Genomic DNA, 20,468 nt, shown 5'->3' with positions numbered 1-20,468 from the left:
AGGCTGCGCACTGTTTTTTTTTTTTTTTTATCTACGACGAAGGACATTTGACTTTCGTCGATAAGCCCATCCCTAACATTTATTGTCTGAAGCGTCTGATTGATGGTCTTGCCTCTTACAGAAAACGTACGATAGATCGCGGCAATATTCCTCATGTCATGCTGATGGCCGTATAAGCCCTGTAAGACTACACAGCGTCTCATGTTTCAGTGCGTTACCGTACAAAGACCGGACACTCTCTAGTCACTGCTTAAGCTTTATTTTTGCCGAACTTCGTGGGCGTAACTGATCCAACAAGTTCGAGAAAAGAAATAGTTTTTAACTCACTCACCACGCGTTTCCAACGCTCGTCCGCGAGATATTCAGTTTACCACAAAAGAAGTCACTTCACTCAGTTTAAGCGCCTAACATGTTTGCGGTGGACGCCACTGCTGGAGCGTCGCCTGATGGGTTCCACGGTAACGTGGAAATTCCACATTGGGACAACTATTACTTTCCCAGCTTTGCACTCTACGCAGTATGCATATGACATCGAATGTCAGACGGTCACTCTTTCAAGGGCGAGAAAAACAACAACAAAAGCAAAACAAGGCTCGCAAGCACTCATTCTCGGCGCATCGTTTGCTTGCATGCATCATGCTCATCCGTTCGTGCTGTTTGCAAGAGCTAGCTTTCCCATATTTTTATTACACCACTGCTCACAATCAGCAAACCAATTCTGCGAAAATCCGAAAGGTGGAACTCAGCACGTTGTAATCGAATGCGAAGACACTCAACCAGCAAGAAACTGGACGGAACGTCCACTATTTAGAATCACAGAGATTCAAAGCTGAAGCGAGCGTTACTTGGCGAAAAGTGGAGATTAGCAAGGGACGATTGGAATAGTGGTAGAAAAAGCAAAACCAGGGAAGGAATGGGAGAGGGATACATACACCATAAGTATTGGTACAAAGCAGGTAGGTAGAATGCTACGTTACAATAAATATACTAACATATTAGCTCAGACAGGCTGGGTGGACTACTTGTCGCTAAACCGATTCAAAGGAGATGCCATTATTGATCATAATCATTGGAAAAAAATAAGATGTCGTCAACCCCAGAGTAGCAATGAAGCTATAAAATAACACAAACATATTTATCAAGAAAGAAAGCTTTGCAATTGAAGAAAAAATTCATCCACACCGCTGCCGTCTGGCTTGTCTTTTTGGTTAGCTCAGGATATCGAGTAAGCACTCCTGAAAGGTGCTGGTACCGCGTGCAATCTCCGAACCAAGGTAAATTTTTTTTCTCAGACTGCGAAGCTTTCGTTACGAGAATCCCGTACGAGTTTCCTTTGGCGCCTCGTGGCTACTTTCGGGTGAATTAAAAATTTACTTTCTCTTTACTACGCCGCTACTCGCAGTCGATCCACGCTCGAGCCCGTAACAGTAGCTTTCGGGCCTGGTTCTCACACGAACGCGGATACACGAACATCATGCGTGGACACTGCTCACGCCGGTTCACCAGCGCCGTTGCCGCGGCAGTCGAGAGTCAGAGCAGGCCGGCGTGTCAAGATAAGATCGGGGTCGCTCCTCGCCAGATACGGGGGCTCCCCTGCGGCCCGTCGAGGCGTCGACCTCGGACGGGGGGGGCACCGCGAGCGCCGGGCGCGCGATCGGCCCTGCAGTCATGCCGCCACGACGTCGCGCCTGTCGGCCAGACGTCGCCAGGACGCTTCGCTTAGCGTTACCGCCGAGGGCACAACCCTCGTGCCCACAAAATACGCGTCGTCTTCTTTCCTCTCGTCATTGCCAGTTGATAAACGAGAGGCAAAAGTTTTTCTGTCACCCCCGAAACTTCCAAGACAGCGGTGTCTCGTGCCCACCCAGATCGCGACGAAGAGACACGCGCCGAGACATCATGGCGCACAGTTTAGCTCACGGCCTCCCAAAATCACGCGCACATGGTTAGTTATACACAGGAGTTGACGCGCGAGCCAACAAACCGAACTGCGCAGCGTACTAATCCGTGTTTTCTGCCACGTGTGACAAGGGTATACAGCAGGCGAGCTGGAGTGAGAGACGAAGCACAGGCGCATTCTGAGAACCGTGTTGTGTCTCTAGTGATTCTCGCGCTCAAGCAACGCGTATATATATACATATAGAAAAAACGCAGATTAGGTTTGTGCGTGACTATCGTAGCTTTCTTTTTTATGTGCGGGAGTTCGCGATTAGAAAGGCGTTTCACGTACCGCTCCTATACGTAAATACGGCTTCTGGGCCGACGTAGAAATGCAAGGTGTCGTGCCTTGCACCAAAGCATTTAGGCTGCTGACTACACAACTCATCACTGAAGCTTCGCTTCACGCGGATTCCAATGTGAGCGTTGGATGCGTATATTGGTTCCCCATTTGTTTAACCAAACCTGCTTTCACATGGACACTGTTTCTCTTCAAGTAACGAGAACAAGGCGAGTTGGAATATGTTAATGATCTGTAAACCCAGCAATAGACAAAAACGAAGAAGAAGAGACGATCACAGGCGCTGTTCACTGAAGCTATAATACAAACCTGTGGCCAATATATAAACTTAGATTGAAGTAAAGCAGAAAAACCAAAACTAAAGCCAACACCTTGTACAACACGTGGCCAATATATAAACTTAGATTGAATAAAGGGAGAAAACGAAAACTAAAGCCAACACTTTGTACAACAGCGCTACTCACATCACGTGTGATTAAACCTGATTTAAAAAAAAAAAGCAAAGTTAAATTCATCCTGTATTAGAATGATGGAGTGCTGACTTATGCATTCGCTGCGCAAGCTTATGGATGTGAAAAGCCTCAACTATCTCGCGCGTCCGCTGCTCTCTCTGCCTCGTAACGATAGCGGTGCCATCGAAGAGCGGTGCGCAGCCACAAAGCCACGTGTTTCCATTAAAGCTTCATGATCATGAACTGTTTCTTTTCTCCAGGATTCAGGTGAACACACACGCACACACTGAGAGTAACCCCCAGGTCACATGATGATACGACGCACAGGGTGTCCCAACTATCATGCACCAAGATTTTAAAGTATGCAAATGACAGGGGGCCGGACAGAACATAAGTAATGTTGTTTGCCGTTGTTTGGAGATAGTCCGATTATATTTTGCTTACCGTCTGATTACGTGATTAGTCTTCATTAATTAATCGACTTCTCACATATTATAATTAGATGAGAAGTGTCAATGAGAAAATTGTAGAGCAACGGGAAAAACTCCCGATACAGCTTTCCGTTACTCAATACGTACTGCATAACAGTTTTTCCGAGCGTGAAAGAAGCCCGCGAATACACGCAAAGGGCCTCGAGCGGTCAGTCGCGCGGCAGTTTTGCGCGTATTCGCGGGCTCTTTTCACACTAAGAAAAACTTTTATGTAGCACGTATTGAGCAACAGAAAGATGTATCGGCAGTTTCTCATGTTTCTCTACAATTTCCTCGTTCCCACTTTTCATCTAATTATAATATTTGAGAAATTAATTGACTAATTAAGAGTGATTACGTAATTACGTGGAATGCAAAAAATAATCTGAGTATCTCTTACCGACGGTAAGCAACATTACCTTCGTGCTGTCCAGCTACGTAGGATTTGCATACCTTTAAATCTTGGTGCATGATAGTTGGGACACCCTGAATATACAGGTGCATATCGTACGTATCATCACATGCAATAATTGGGCACGACGTTTATGGGGAGTAGGTATTTGTATTATCGCGACCTTCCATCCTGCTTCACGCTGCACCTGAGTGCGACATGTCCATTTAAATTTCTTCGATTAAACATATTTCATTGTCTTCCGTTTCCTACAGCCATCATAACACCGACCATGCTCGCAAGTTTTACTGAAGGCAGATAAACTTAGGTGGGCTGAGCCCATATGCATGTCTATAACTATACATGTGTTTTGTGAACGCCTTCTTTAGTAAAGTGAAATAGAGGAAAGGAAACAGAGGGGCCCAAATTTATTAGACACAATCATAAGAAGCCAACACATAGTGACACCAAGGAATGCACAAGATAAATTATTTGTAATTTTTTTAAAACTGAAGTGAAGAAATGATAAATAAATGGAACTGAAGGTATAGATGAAAGAGCACCTGGTCGCAGGTGGCATACGAACTCACGTCTTCGCATTACGCGTGCGATCCTCTTACCACTTGAGCTACCGCTGCGTCGTTTTCCTGTCCACTTTCCGGAGGTATTTATGTGCGTATACAAGAATGAACCATGGGAGTTTTAGCCAGCGCTGCCACTCACAACCATGGCTGTGCATGTAGAACGTCCTATCTAGCGCAAGCGTCACGCAGCTCACATCTACTGTCCACGTTTTCAAGTTCATCGCCGGCAAAACAAGGGGGTCATCAGTGGGCTGCATGCTACAGTTGTATCGGGCACATTTGATCGGGTTCCTATGGTATAGCTCTCCCGTGCTTTCTTAAACTTGCAAGCCAAATCTTCGAGCACTTAAGAGCATGCAAGCACAGGTAGTACGCATTTGCCTCGGTCTCCCGCTGAGCGCCTCAACAGTGGGAACAGTCATAATGGCTCGAGACCATGCGGTCACGAGTTACATTACCACCGACACGCTTAGAGCGCATATTCACCCCATTTCGCGGATGCAGTCAAGCTGTCATGCTTGCTCGCCAGAACGACGACCACAGGGGTCATTCTCCAACGTAGTCAGCACTCATCGTGCCTCTCTACCGTCGGGCTTCGCACCCTCGGCACGTTCACCGTCAGCTTTGTGGTGCTTAGAACAGCCTCAAGTGCGCAGTCACTCGCGGATGCGCCGGCGCGTCTTGACGATCGGCCACTCCCGGAGCAGATAGTCCTGGAGCACCGACCTATACAGTCGTCACAGCACAAGACAGTCAAGGCGCTCTTGAAAGTTTTACGTTCGAGTAACCTATTGGAGTGACCGTAATTCTCATGAATGTTCACGACCTTCCCTATCTCTTTTTTCTTTTCATTTGTCGGCTTTTTCTCTCCGCTGTTCCTTCCGTCTTTCGTTTCCCCTTCCCCCATTGCAGTGTAGCAAACCAGAATATTATCCGGTTAACATCCCTCCTTTCCTACCCCGTTTATCTCTCTCTCTCCCTCTCTCTGTCTCTCAAGTGCCCCTTTCCGTTCCATGAATAAGAACGAAGACTGATCTGCCTACCTTGGCCTTGAAGCGAGCAACTCTGTGCAAACTTTTTACTTTGACTGTGTCCACATATATACACGGATGGCTCTTCCACTGAGACCTGCTACACCGGTGCACTGGTTATACCATCACGATCAATAAGCATCAAATGCAAGATTTCTCACATTACAACATCGACCGAGGGGCCGTTGATTACATTAAGAACCAAACGACTAATCGTTGGGTAATAATCTTCAATTCGAAGGCAGCCCTACAATGTCTTTTGTCCACTCTTCGTCGCGAGTCCTGTGTCGGATGTCAACTGGCAAGTGAGCGATAACATCTTTTTACGGTTGACTGAAAGCGATTGAAACTGGCACTGTGAGCTCCTCTTTTCATGCCATAGAGCCGGGCGACGCCTATTTATTTATATGCAAAATCTCGTTTTCTGTTCAGTTCGTTGCCTGTTATTGTTGTGAAAAATACTGGGCGAGATCGCAAATGGCGAAGAGCTGTAAAAAAGGGGGAAAAAATCTTTGGTAATACTAATTTAATCACTACTTTGGTTCCGTATTACGCGAAGCCTTCAAATGAAGCAGGTAAATTGGTCAAGATGAGAAGAGTTGCGTGTGTGGAGAATTACAAGCCTAAACTTCCAAATGTGTGCGTGCGTGCGCCCGTGCGTCTGTGTGTGTTATCACAACTCATTACGTAACTGTTACTGCAGTTTATCACGTTGGAAAGTTCACACTATGCACATGTTATCACTACAGGATCTACAATATGTAGTTTTAACATTGTAAACATTTTTTACTGCGTAGTTGACAGTGTGCGGGAGTGCGCGCGGGTATGTATTATCGTGCCATCGCAGATTCAGGGCTGCGAGCCGCACCTCCTCCTTCTCGTGTTGTCGTTTCTCGCCATGTGTTTCGTCAGGTCTGGAGTTTGCAGTAGAAGAGGTTAAGATGAGCGGAGATATTTGGGGCGTCGCGTATCGTCGGCAACTAGAGAGGTCAAAGTTATCTCTTTCACGCTGCTGTCAATCTCAGTCGCGCATCATACTCACGCGTGGATACGGCTGCGCCAGTGCCAACTCAAGGTTACAGGGCTTTCTTGCCATATCGCACGTCTCGGCTGGCTTTAGGGAGCCAAAAACTGTGGCCAGAGCAGTTGGGACAGAAGAGCTCCGACCACAGGGCTCTCGTTCTCGGTTCGATAAGATAAGAGGGTTGATAATGAATGCAGACGGCAACGTGGCAATGTCGAACGCTCTGACGGCTTTCCTTCTACAAAGTTATGTACTAAAGAAAACCCACCCGTAGCTACGACCCCCACTATAGCGACAGCAAATAAATGTTTAGAGAGAGAGAGAGAGTAAGCTAGGAGAGGAAAGGCAGGAGGTCAATCATACGAGCGTTCGGTTTGCTACTCTACACTGGCGGTAAGGCAAAGGGGGAAACATAAAGAGCAACAGAGGAAGGTTTGAGCTTTGAGTGCACGTGGGAACATGTACATGAACACCACAGGCGGTCTCTCAGGTCGGTGCACCGCAAGTACTGCACTAGTGCACGATTCTCTTTGTGTAGGTGATGGACGTGGCCACGGTGCGAGTATTTTTGACTCAGTGACTCAAACACCGTTATCGAGTCTAGTCGGCTTAAGATTGTCCTGGGAGGGAGGTGTTGAATGTGGTAGCGAGGACAGATACACAAGGGCTCGATGGTTTCCTCGCACCTACAGAAGCCGCAAGTCGGGTTATCGGCCATTCCCATATGACAGGATAGAGCTCGTAAATGCCACTTCCACCCACAATTAAGCAGCACGACAATGTTGAATCGCCGCGGACTATAGCAGATACCGTGATTTCATCCGGTCTTCAGATTACGTTTCAGAATTGCAGCTAGCAAATATCGTGGTTTCAGCCGGTCTCGCGATTACTTGCGTTATTTACGTTCCTACGTATATCCTCAATGTTTGCTAGTAGATTATAGCAGTAAACCATATAAATAAATGAATTGTGGTGTTGGCCTGGGAATCGTCACCGCGTGTTGTATGTCGCGATAGGCCCTTTCGGCCTAGAAGAAAAACATGCCTTTAAGATTTTAAACCGCCAGTCGAAGTCACTCGATTAATGGAAAACAATATTACCGCTACACTTTTTCTGCCTTTATGTGGGGTAACGCACAGGAACGCAACGACAACATTAATATTTTCTTAACGAAGACATAAGTACCCCCATGTACAAAGAAGTGTCCATAATGTTTCGCTCCAAAGATCGCAGACGACGTTGGTGTTGCTTTTATGAAAGGTGTTACACAAAAGGCGACCCGACTCCACCGTCCACTACCTCCCAATGCGAGATATCTATATATTTTTTTCTCGGTGGGGTTCTCTCTGATTGGATCTTTTTTACAGACTTGCTCAATATCGCGACCCATGCTTTCATGGGGAAGTTCTAAGCTATGTTATCATTTTCGGAATATCTTAAGTTACGTTACTCGATTTTTTTTTATTTGTAAGAAGGATAAAGTTTGGAACTTATCAGTCACTCGTATATAATTTTCTTTCTTCTCCTAGATGCACCTTATTTCATCAAAACAGGTTTAGCAGTTGTCTCAGACGAAAACGCTCCGAGGTCGACCCGAACAAAAAAGTCTCATAAGCTTCTAATGCGAAGCATTCTTTGCCTACTTAAGGTGCTTTGGGTATCCGTCGCTTCTCATCTCTAGCCACTTTGAGCATCTAGCCTCTTACGCCGATCTAGTGACCCGAGTTGTTTACTAGCTTGGGCCACTAGGTTTGTGCTCGCGGTCGTGATGCCATCGCGGTGGTTCCTTTATCTGGATATTCGGGGTGCCCCACGTAATTTGCGCCAAACATTAAAAATATGCAAACGCCACGTAGTTGGACAGAACCAAGGTAATGTTGTTTGCCATTACTTGGAAATACTCAAGTTATCTTTTTCATTCCACCTAGTTAGATAACTAGCCTTAATTAATTAATCAGCTTCTCAGATATTGTAATTAGATGAAAAGTGTCAATGAGAAAATTGTAGAGCAACATGAAAAACTCTCGATGCAGCTTTCTGTTGCTCGATAGGTGCGACATAAAAGTGTTTTTCCGAGCGTGAAAGAAGCCCGCGAAAAAAATTAAATATGGGGTTTTACGTGACTTGCTTGATTTGGTTTTGATTTCAAAGGGATGTATCTTCTAAACCTGACAGACTTGATAAAACCCGTCGTTGGAAGAAGGGTAAGCACAGGGCCACTGATAGAAGCCTTGGCCAAACTGTCTGCTGCTTCATTCATAAATATGCCTTTGTGCCCAGGTACCCATATTAATCGTAAACTCCGCAAATGACTTGGAGCCAGTGAGTACAAAGTCTTTAATATATGCGACTCGCCGGAAGCAGTAAGTGAGATGCACAGCGATAGAGAGTCTGTGACTATTACCGCGGTTGTCCAGGAAGCTTGTAGTTTACGCAAAGCTGGGACAACAGACAATAATACGCTGCCTTACTCATCTCGGCGCCGAATTTATTATCAAATAGCGCCGGGTCAATGCTTACATGATCAAACTCGTTTTCTTTAGGCACCAGGATCGGCAAACACATTATCTTGCCGCCAATTTAGTTCAGTTAAAGCTTGATGTAATGCAACGATATTTATTTGTATGCCAGCTTTTCCTTCTTCCGTCTTCTCTCCCTCTCTCTTCTTTCTTTTTATTCTGTGCTGTGTTGTATATACGGCACAGGTGCACTTTCAGCAACCGAGGTCATGGCTCTCAGGTAGCACGTCGCTAGTACTGGCGATGCTGCTGCTCGCCAGTTTGATTAGTTTTGCGCAGTTTGCGAACAGACGAGATAAAGCCTCCAAATTAAATTAACTAGCACGGTACTCCCACCTGTAGCGATCCTCACGTGTCTTTTCGCATATGTGGTGGTTGCTTCGCTAAACCACATGGGTCGTATTTCCGGCGTACTTTCGACACAGCGTTGTGACGTCCACTCCAAGCAGCACGACAACAGCGCTGGTCTTCTGGTTATTGATTTTACCTAGCAAAATAACGGTGGGTCACGTTTCCACCTGCATTACAGTACGGCCATGCACAGCGCAGTATTGAAAGCGTCACCATCATGCCAAAGATAGGTAAAAAATACGTTTCTTGTGGCTGCCTTCCTCGACCAGCTGTAAACCTCAGCGGTATTTCTTTTTCTGCACGTGCCAGAACCTCCGCAATTCCCTACGGGGGAGCACAGATTCATCAAGCGATCTCTCTTGCTGCGCAAAGCAAGTGAAAGGACGTCACGCGCCAGCGGCATGACAGTCAAGGGTCGAGCCTCCAGGTGAGGTCACGCGTCGCGTAATACAGGTCGGCTTTAGCGGATGGGCCTGGCGAAATGCGTCGTCGGCGTCTCCTTTTCCCCGTTATTTCGCAAGACAGACGTCGACAACGACCACAACCACACCACTTCAGGTGCATTTAAGCATGGTCTGTGCCAGCAAACGGAGAGAACTGTCGGGAGCCGTGTATATAATAAGTAGTGTGCGAGGGCGAAGAAAAGGCGGCCACCCGGCACTCTTGTAAGCACACATACGCGAGCAGCAGGATCAGACGCAAGCAGATTACGCGTCATTAACGGGTGTCCCTCAAAAAAGAAAGCAGTTTGACTTGGCAGGAGGGTACGGGACGTTAGAGCTGAAGCGGGGCGTTGCGGTGAGAGAAAGGAAGAGCGCGTTTGGGAGAGGGTGAAGGGTTCGTGTCGGCACGTGCGTCGGGACGGTGCAACAAAGCAATGCGTCGGCGTCCCCGATCGGCCGGCGCGGCGTTGCCACGGCAACGGTTGTGACGCGCAAGCTCCGTCGCAGCGTGTCCCGGAGAGAGAAACAAGACTGGCCGAACCAGCCGAACTGCGCCCGTCGGTGGCCTTGGAACCCACGCGCGGCACGTGCAGTTTACAAGGCCACCTTCGAAGCCACGCGGTACGGATGCGGCGGCAGCGCATGCAGAGATGCTCCGCATCTCCTTCGCCGCTTCTTATTGGCGTCCTCGCCGACGTCGTTCTTGCCTCGGCTATCTCGGGAACGCGCGCTTCGCGCCGAGGCACCCCTACGGAGAGCGAGCGTGGTTTCCATAAAGGTGTATTGTCTGTGTGCGCACTGAAAGCGATGACGACTGCAATGGCGAGAAAGAAGAGGAGCGTAGGCTGGCGGGGCAAGAGTGTTCACGTCTGTGAGGGTGCAGGGTTGCCCTACGACGCTCTGCGAGTCGGCAGTTGGTTTTGCAACGGGTCAACACCGGGTTCAATAGTCGCAAATCGAGCTTCGGCGAAGAAAGCAATGCACTTTCCCAACCCGCCATGAAATGATGATGTCTGTCCCGGCATATAGCCAACCAAAAAGAACAAAGTTTGAGTGTGTGTGTGTCTTGGGGGGGGGGGGGGGGGGAGGAACATCATTTGTTGGCGTGTTTCATTTCTCCGTGCTTTAACACCTGCCGACGTAGATTCATACACGTGTCCATGAATGCATGCCTGAAATAGTAAGAGACTAAGAAAAGAAAAAAAGAAATGAGAGGAAGCCAGCCTTAACCGGGAAATAAACAACTATTCCAGAGGAAATTAAAGAACAGGAAGTGTAATGCTTAAGAAAACGATAACAGGCGTCCGATTAAAGTTTCAGTAAATGACGAATTGCTATCGAGGGACGACAGGCCCATCGGCGGAATCAGATAATTGTTTCTTCTGAGAATATAAGGCTATTCGCGGCTGGAGAGCGCACTTGATTGGCTGGTTCGGTTGGTTTGGAGATTATTACAATCTTAGCCCTGCCATATCAGCCGTGCTGATAACATGCTAGCCTTTGTCGTACTGACATCAGACAAGAATAGCATTTGTTCTACGGGAAGGAAAGCATTACTTTAGAAGAGTTAACTGCTGGGCTAGTTGGTGATCTTGCATACTAAAAGATTTTGCGCCAAAAACAACACACACAAGAAAGACGACGACACCACGGGCGCTTACTGTATACATTAAGCATTACTGTATACGGCGGCAAAGTCAATTGGACACCAAAGAACAAGGGTGAATCAGTTTAGACCGATAAAGTACTCTTTCAAAACCCTATCTTCCTCCATCTGTCGGAGAAATGCTGACCATATTTACTGCCGCAAACGAAGGCAGAACTTCCTCTTTAGTTTACCAGGGAAACCTCAATGCCGGTATGCCAGCGTGACGTCACGGATTTCGGAGTATGTTCCAGGAATGGTTTTCCAAACATTAAACTTCCATTCCTTCACAATGCAATACGTAGCTCTTTATTTATAAACACTACATAAAAAAAAGAAAAACCTTAAACACCTTCAACGCCGACTGCAACGTAAATTTCGCTTTTGCTAAATTTGTTATAAATAAGTAGTATGTACCACTGAACAAATCTCGGCAACGCCTCAGGGCTGGAAAATGCGTAGTTTTCTTGTTAGCAGCCTTTAAACAGCACCGAAGCAGCCTATCCGTGCATCTATTTGGTGGTGCCGGTTTGACTTACGTCCCAGCACGCCCTGTTCGAGATTTTTCAGCGCGCCGCGTGTGCCTGCAGCGTCCGGGGTGGCTATGCGTAAAATCCCTCAATCATTTAAAAGTACCGCCAGGCTTTGATCCAGCCGACAACGCCTGCGATAGGCTGATCGGTGACATGTGACCTTGCTCCGCCCCTTTGCCGCCATGAAAGTTCCTGCGCGCCGGGCGAAGAGCGCGCGTTTCGCCTGTTGCGTTTTGCACATCGCTGCGATAATTTCGTTCCGGGAGGTCGCAAATGCCTTGTTGCTGTGCGGTTGGGTGCCGAAACCGGACGAAGGATGGCAAGAAGTTATTTTGCATCGCGCGCGGCAACCAGAACCTAACCAGACGAAAAGTATGGTTACACAGAATTGCACGGACGGACTTTGAACCGTCGGTAACAGCACGACTATGCGAGGCAAGTAACATACAACGATACAAAGGTGCCATAGAAAGTATACACGTGCGTGTGTCGATCGGTGATAGTATTTCACTCGCGTGCATGAATGTTGAGGGCCGAAGTTTGTGGAGATTATTTATTTTAGTTCGCGGTGAGCCCGCTGAATAGATCGGCATGACCTAGGATGCGAAGGACCGAAATGCCTTGTTGCTGTGCGGATGGGTGCCGAGATCAGACGGAGGACGACAAGAAGTTATTTTGCATCCCGCGCAGCAAACAAAACCTAACCAGAAGGTAATTCTGGTTGCATAGAAATGGACGGAACGACTGAACCGTCGGTAACTGCACGACTATGCGAGGAAAGTAACGTAGAGCGATACGAAGGTGCGAGAGAAAGTATACACCTGTGTGTGCAGAGCTGCAGTATTATTTCATTCGCGCGCATGAATGTTGACGGCCGAAGTTTGTGGAGATTACTGATTTTAGTGCATTACGAGCCCGTTGACTTAGCAAGTGCAGTATGACCTAGCATGCAAGTAAATAGTGGGGCAGAAACGCATTAACTCGCTGACAAATATCCGCATTGCGTTACGTGCGATAAAAAATAAAATTCAGCAGCGAATTCTACTTTTACACTTTCCTGTGTTTTTGCGCGCGTTGTTAACTGCGCTTTACAACATGTCCACAATGTAATTTCCAATATCCTAATCGTATTTTGTGCATTGCATATGTGAATAAATATATTGCTAAGTGCCTGCATTACTCTGTTTTTAAGAACGAATACTGCATAGCCACAGCTACTGGCCTTCAAATAATAAAGCGTAATACAGTATATCAAAGTACATTACATACAGCTGCGAGCTCGTTCCTTCCAAGTTTCCCTTACACTCGAAGATGTTTCAGTAATCGGCAATGCCATTTTACTGATGAAAAACACACAACTGCAAATGAACATAAGAAAAACTCCACAAGCGATGCGCGGATTGCCAGCAAAACACAGTGCAGTAATAGCTGGGTCAATCCGCGTGCGTTTCGTATAAGGGCCCTCTAATTCTTACGTGGATTTAGCGGTGCACGGAGGCGAAAAGGGATAAACACAACAATGCGCGTCATGATTCGAGTTTACGCGGCGACGTCGCACGGTTCACGAGAACAGTCAACCACATTCACACACGCGCACACACTACGCTCGATGTTGGTGTGCCGCGAGATCAGATCGCGCTGGCAGCCCGAACACGATCGAGGAGACACGCTAACACGATCCATACCACCTCTTCATCATGTCACGACAGTTGCACTGGCTCGTAGCATTGAACCACAAGACACAGCAGTCGTCGTGTAATCGCTACACGACAGACACACTCAGCGACAAGAAGACTGTTGGCGCACTCGTTTCCACAAACACACAGGATGTTGTTTAGTTGCCGTGAGGGTCGCGCGCTTTGAGAATCGCACGTTTGAGCGACGTTATGTCGAAAGTTTTCCGGTCCAAGCGACTGTCAGCCTTCATTTTTACACGACTTCTTCGTTCAATGCAAGCGCTATGTGTACGCAGCACACTTACATGCAAAATATTTCACAGAGCATACGGGATTAAGCGTAAGCAATCACCAAGGCTCGCGTGGCGATTGAGCGCAAACGAACGAAATGTAAACACGCGGAATCGAGGCGATCAAGCCCTCATTACGCTCTCTTGAGCTATTTTCTTGGAGCACTTATTTGAAATTAAAGGACTAAATTTAGCAGTTCGGGTCCTTCTTTCGTTTTTCGCCACAGTCAGGCACCAGAAGGTTTTATTTCCGCGCGTATGCAGATATTTTTTCACCTCACGAATGCCGCGGAGCCGCGGTTTAGCGTGGGCGCCGTCTGATACAGGAACTTCCTAGGTGGCGCGCGCGGCAGATGGCGCTACCTTGGAAATTATAGAGGGACCTTATAGCGGGCTAGCTCGTCGCGGCACCTCGCGGCGCCTGCGGTATCTACGTTACGCAGAAGACGCAGCTACGTGCAACTACTGGAGTACGCGCTCGTGCGCTTCAGACAGGCCGTGCTACTTGGTACGTTGTCCTGCACCAGCTTCACCGACGGACAGTAGCCAAAACCAGATGGCGCATTTAGAAGCGCTATCAAACGCAAGCGTATACGTGTGTTCTGGGCTTATCTGGGAGGTCATATCTAGGAGCCGCGCGTTCCAGGTCATGCGCCACTTCGGGCAGACCGTAATGGCGGCGTTTTTCTTTTTTCAGTTTTAGTATTAGAACGGCAATGTTTTCCAGCTTTTCGTGACGCTACCGCTGGTATTTAAAACGTTTGCACGGAGGCTCCTCTGCGTGTGCACTATCTTAAACTACACTTATTTACGCAGTAAAACAAAATTCGTTGCAGTTGGCCTTTACACACATTAACTCTAAGCAGATTAACTTTTACCGCTTGACATTTTACACGCTTGTAGACGCTAGACTGGATACGAGTAGAAGATCTCAAAATTCCTGACGTCACATGCAGCTGGTGCTGGAACATTTAGGAGGCGTCAAAATCCGTGTTACATTTTTGCGTCTGTTCTGACTCGCCAAGTCTCTTCTCAGAACAAGAGTGCTTGGTTTGCGTTCGAATAAACGTGACTTAGGAAGAGATTTACACACATCCCTTCCCCCCCCCACCCCACACACACACGTATACGATGACGTCTCTCTAAAATTAAAATAAAATAAAGCAATGCCTCCGCCTAATGATTTACGGTGACGCCAGATATTTTGCTTACGACTTGTAGGTACTTTTACGTAATTCATTATGCATAGCAAAGTATTACGCTATATTCACACACAAGCAACGACAATTGGCCTAACAATTCCATTGAGAACCTTCCCCCAAAAGCACGAAAAGGCAAGCGGAGTGAAGTGTACGTGCCCTCACATTAACGGTGACACAGTTTTGGTCCTACGAAGTTCGGCCTTCATTTTCCGCTCCAATAATTCTGTTTCTCAGAACCAAATAATCGGAAATAATCCGTTCGAAAGTATTCTCCGCCCGTCCAAACCGATGTAAGTTTGCACTCCGTGTTTGCCATTAGAAGAGCTCTACAAAACCCCCGTACGACGCAGACGCCTCTTTGAATCCGGCTTCGCGCGCCTTTTCGTCCTCGCAAATGGCCTCGCTCAGATCTGCTGCAGCCCGTGTAACGCCCACGACGCTCGGTCAGCCATGCGCAACCCCGCTCGGCGTCTTTTACTGCAGCGATAACCGCTGCAGACAGCTCCCAGTCGCGTTCTCGGTGTCATCGTCAGTCGCAGTATAGGCATAGTGTTTGCTAGAAAAATCTATAGGGATATTTGACGCTGGGATCGTTCGGCTACCGTGGGAATGATGGTTAAGTTAGTTAAGTACATGGATGTGTCTAATCTTCATGTGACGTCAATTATTACGCTTCAACTTACCGAATTTCCAAGAACTGATAGTTTTCGAAACAACACAAGGCAACTATAGTCTGTGCGCATATGCGTGATAATTGGTAATAGTTGCCCTGATAACGCAATAGTGTGATGAAATTTTTTTTTGCAAACTCACAAAGCCGTTTGATTCCAGAAAGACGAAGTTTAGGCAAATTCATGTACTGCCCTTAGACCTCACGCGCAATCTTTTGATTTCTTCTTTATGTACTTTTAGTTTTATTATTTTCACTGCTGCGTTACCGCTTTCTACACCCCCTCTCGTACCAACGCCCGCTTTCTGACCGATTCCCCATTGTGGGCGCGTGTCAATGGCTTGAGGCCAAACCATCCATCACATTGCCTATGTGTGTCAACTTCTGAGGTCATCGTCATTAAAGCGTCCGCGCACTTCCGCGGGACGGTTTCCGAGACTGATTTCCTGTGAACGCAGACCGCGTTATCACGCAAGGAAACTTGCCAATTGTGAGAAAGAGTATGAAAGAATACAAAGGATGGAAACACCGAGGTATGCCGAAAAGGGGAGTTGCAGGCAAAGCTTAACGATTTCGAGACGGTTTCGCAACAATGCCGCGGCTTTTACACACTTCTATGCGGCAGTTCATAGCGCGTGTTTTTCTCTGGTTAGCGCCCTCGGGCTATCCGTGATGCCATCTCGCCGAGAGATTCTTTTCAAGGCACGACAAGGAATATAGCCTTATCAGTACTAAGCATCTACCTTTATGCTAAAATACGTAAATCCCCCAACCCCACACGCCCACTAGCTTCACTATCGCGCACGTGCGGACTGCGCAGTTCAACAACGATAAGAAACTATGCTGTTTTCTTTTTTTTTTTTAGCTGTCGACCTCTTTCTCAATGTTCATGGAGGCTCAGGTAAAGGTATTTGCTGCTGCTGTTTCTTTATGCATTTTCCTCTCTTTAGAAACACATTCGCACGGTCAATTTGATCCGGGCATTATAGTCATCCCTACACGACGTTCAGATCATGCATGACAGCACGAGGAACCCATCATTAACGTTTTTTATTTACGTGATCTTTGTGAAATACTTCCACAAAAATTAAATTCTTGGCTTTTACATGCCGGAACCACGATCTGATTATGAGGCACGCCGTAGTGCGTGACTTCGGATTAATTTTGATCACCAGGGGTTCTTTAACGTGCCCAGCACGCGTACGTGATGATGTATTTCGCCTCCATCGATACGCGGCCGCCGCGGCCGGGACTTGTGCTTAGCGACGCAGTGCCATAACCACTAAGACACCACGGCGGGTCTACTCCTTGAATCGTTGATAGTTTTTACGTGTCGTCGCGGACAGAGCTTTACATCGTGCTAGTATCCAAACATGACGGCCACGATACCGTCAGTTTTCTTTCTGATGGTGCCCTCTCTCGCCCTGATTATCATTGTTATCGAGTTCTCGCTCAAACGCACCTGTCAAGCTGTCGTTCTGTTACGTTTCTTCTTTACGCAGCTTCTCGACGTGCTAGAAGACCAAGATGGCGGCCACGGTGATGTCAGTGCCAGCCATCTTTAGTCTGCACATATTATCACACAACAAGCAGTGTGGTCTAGCGTGGTGATACTGTAGCAGCATCAACGAGGCAACGCACCGAAAGACAAAACACAGCTAACGCCCCCGACGCCGTCCGCGTTTCCCTGCGGTCACGCCGAACGGGCGTAGTGTCCGCGACTACAGCCAGCGTCTCTGACGGCGGCTCGGCAAGTTTCGACCTTGGAGGAAACGTTGCACTCGCTCGTCGTGTAGTGCCGGAAGTCGCTGCCTCTTCTCACCACGCATTCGGTTCTGACACAAAAAGTTCCTGCTGTAGACCCGTGTTTATTTGTGTTTACTTGTGTTTACGCAATTGCATCACGTAAACACATGCATCTGGCATCTACAATGCCATAGCCTCCGAGAAAGGCAGCGCTGGATTGCTAGCGTAGTCTACATTGTCTCATGGTCAGAGCATATGTCCTGGGAGACTGGTTTCGGAGGCTCGGTTCCTCGCTTGCTAAGGTACCCGCAATTTAATAATAGGTTTTGCAGCGGTAGTTACATAAGCGTATAAAAATGGCAGCAAACACGGCTTCGCGGTGTCTACATGCAAGCGAGGTGGGAGGTTTTTCCCCGCAACGCTCGATCAAAACTGCCAGCTCTCCCGCCGTTCGAGCATACAGCCATGCTAGTTCCACCGCCAACCATTTGGTGCGTAGTGCACCAACATGTCCATTGAGAATGTGAAGGCCCAGCGGTCGATTTAGGCACCACTGGCCTCTTTGAATGGCTTGCGTTCAGCGAGAGCAGGGGAAAAGTAAACATGCCCGCAATAGAAATTAATAAGAGGCGATTGGAATATTGCTGGAAGAAAAGCAGGGAAACGACAAAAAAACGGAGACGTACAAAAGCAAAGTTCGCAATAGGGGGTCAGAAAATTTGGTTGTGGGAGTTCATAGCGTCTTTTTTTAACCTATAGGTAGGACATTAGGCAGTATAACAGCAAGAGCTTGGTGGCGCAACCCATCGCCCCGTTCCAAAGAGGACGCTCATAACATCCATCCACCCATCCATCCCGGATCCGCTACAGGCGTAGATAGCGGTACAGGGTAGATAGAAAAGCTTTGAGGAAGATAAAAAAAGATTAAAGGGATGTATACAAAAATGCTAGAATGAATATCATGTATAGCATACGTGAGTAACTCAAGGAGGATAGGTGACTATTTTTCAACATCCCGTCTCAAAGGAGATGATATTAAATCATCATCATCATGCCATTCGCCATAATGATTATCATCATCATCTCAGATCTCCACCTAGACTAGAAGGAGATGCCAGTACCTGCAGCCATCATCATCACATTCATCATGATCTTAGAAATACGACCAACTTAACGCGAGGCTTTGGGACTGCGCATCCACGGCAGCGTCGGAACTGATCGCGTTCGAGTGGTTGGAGGTGAGACGGACCACGACCTACTGTATAAGTAGGTCGTGAGACGGACTAAAGAACTCTGTACCACAACCCGCGAAGGCATGTTCACACAGCCGCATGCCATGCTGAAAGCCTGTTTTGACAAACCGAAACAGCCGTACACAGACGTTTAGCGTTCCATCGTTGCGCCAGCTCGGCGCAACCGTGCGCATAAAAAAAAAAATTAGCGCGACCACTTTAGCGATTTCAAAAGAGCAAATTCATTCCCTATGCGCATCGTCGGCAAAGAGTGGCGCCTTATGCACGCGCGCCCTCACCTGGCAGGCGTCGTCGCCCTTCTCCCCTCCGGCGCAGTACGAGCTGGCCGGCATCAGGAACTGCTTCTCGGTCACCGCGTTGATCTTGGCCGTGCAGTCGCGGTCCTCGACGATGGGCAGCACCGCTTCACGAACCCGCAGCGCTATGGGACCGCCTGCGGCGAGAAGCGGCTAGCGTGTGAATGTGGCCGGCGTGACCTATCGGCGCACTCACGCTCGTCTCAGTACATGAGAAGCTCTCGTTCGCAGAAAAGAAAAGATGTCCCATCCCCCTCTGCAGAGTAGCCAACCGGACACTTCATCTGGTTAACCTCTCTGCCCTTCACCTCTTGCTTCCCCTTCTCCTCTCATTCGCCGCCTTATCGTGGGCACATAGGAGTGAGAACGAGTATTAGTCATATGATGTGTGTCCGGTTCTGCTGCGCAGGGGTGGCCCGACCTTCTTACCTTCAATGGCCATCAAAGAATTTGCTAAACGCGCGCACTGCAAGCGCTTGTTGTCTACAGAAATGGAATGTTCAGGCGCGGCCGATTTGGCCTGGGAACTCTTGCGCCGGTTAGTACATTATCTTAATTTTCTTCGCACTCACACTTTTCCTGCCTCCAATCCACTCGCAAAAATGCGCGTTCCCTTACGTAGAAAACGCGCGAGTTCATGGACAAGAAGAACGTGCAGGCCAGCGCGCATATACCTTCTCCCAGGTACCCGTATCCGGTGACGGTGCACCGGTCTCCAGCCGTCGGCGCCGCTCCGCGAGCGGGCAGGCAGACGAGGCAGACGCGCGGGTTGAGCTCGACACCGCCCTGGAGCTTCAGCAGCGCAATGTCGTTGTCCAGCGTCTGGCCGTTGTGGTTGTGGTGGATGTAGGTGGTGGCCACGCGGCGCGTCTGTGCGCCCGGGTGCGCCCGCTCGCTGCCCAGGTCGTGGTCGCCGACGCGCACGAACACCGGTTCACCGTTGCGCACCAGGCTGCGAGAGCGCGGGGCAGAAAGTTTGTTAGACGCGACGTCAGACTGTATCGAATGGCGGCCAGGAACTGCTGGAACCAAGGACAGCGTTCACCAAAACGTTTAAATGTTTTACTTGGCCTACACTGTTATATTTTCTTGGTATCCGAGGTGCGGGTGTAAAGGAAGAAAATTCAAAAGGAATAAATTATGCGCAAGCTGACTATTGAAGTAAGTGAATAGCTGTCTGAATTCGCTGAATTATCTGTGCAGTACATCAGACGTACCAGCAAGATTATGAAGATGGAATGCTCAAGACTTTGACGGTGTTTCGGTGATTGAAGTACGATGTGATACCTTATAATGCTTATGGACGAGTAAGGGAAAATATTTCTAGCGGATAAATCAAATCCCATTTTACAGCGAACGTATTTCTTTTCGCCCGTTTTCTTGGTCGGTGATTGGGCTGTCACCGCCGATACAAAGGGGCCGATGCAAAGGGCGTGTGCTGTTGGCGATCGGCGAGCGTTTGAGACGCCGAAAGCAAACAGTAAATATATCAGATTAAAGGTCCTTCGATGCGAGCGTAGTTGTCACAAGCTTATGGGTTCTAGATGTGGCATTTGCAGCATTAAATAAATCTTTCACGACATTTCATTAAACACGCAGGCCTCTTGCGGAGGTTGTGAAAATAGGCAATGGGCCATAGCATCGGAAGTACAG

General features: G+C 48.0%; 1 protein-coding gene across 1 annotated transcript in view; it reads right to left on the bottom strand.

Moving 5' to 3' along the window:
* The window catches only part of mas (trypsin-like serine protease domain-containing protein masquerade), a 44,004-nt gene that overhangs the window by 8,299 nt on the left and 15,237 nt on the right, over positions 1-20,468 (bottom strand). Inside the window, exons 6-7 of the mRNA XM_050179727.3 lie at positions 19,490-19,767; positions 18,798-18,952 (exon numbers count right to left, since the gene is read on the bottom strand). Coding sequence (XP_050035684.2) covers positions 18,798-18,952; positions 19,490-19,767 — 433 coding nt within the window. The remainder of the gene's footprint in view (positions 1-18,797; positions 18,953-19,489; positions 19,768-20,468) is intronic.

The sequence above is a fragment of the Dermacentor andersoni genome, chromosome 5 (assembly GCF_023375885.2).
Source record: "Dermacentor andersoni chromosome 5, qqDerAnde1_hic_scaffold, whole genome shotgun sequence".
NCBI lineage: Eukaryota > Metazoa > Arthropoda > Arachnida > Ixodida > Ixodidae > Dermacentor > Dermacentor andersoni.
The sequence above is the reverse complement of the archived record's forward strand: the minus strand, read 5'-3'. Positions and strand labels throughout refer to the sequence as shown.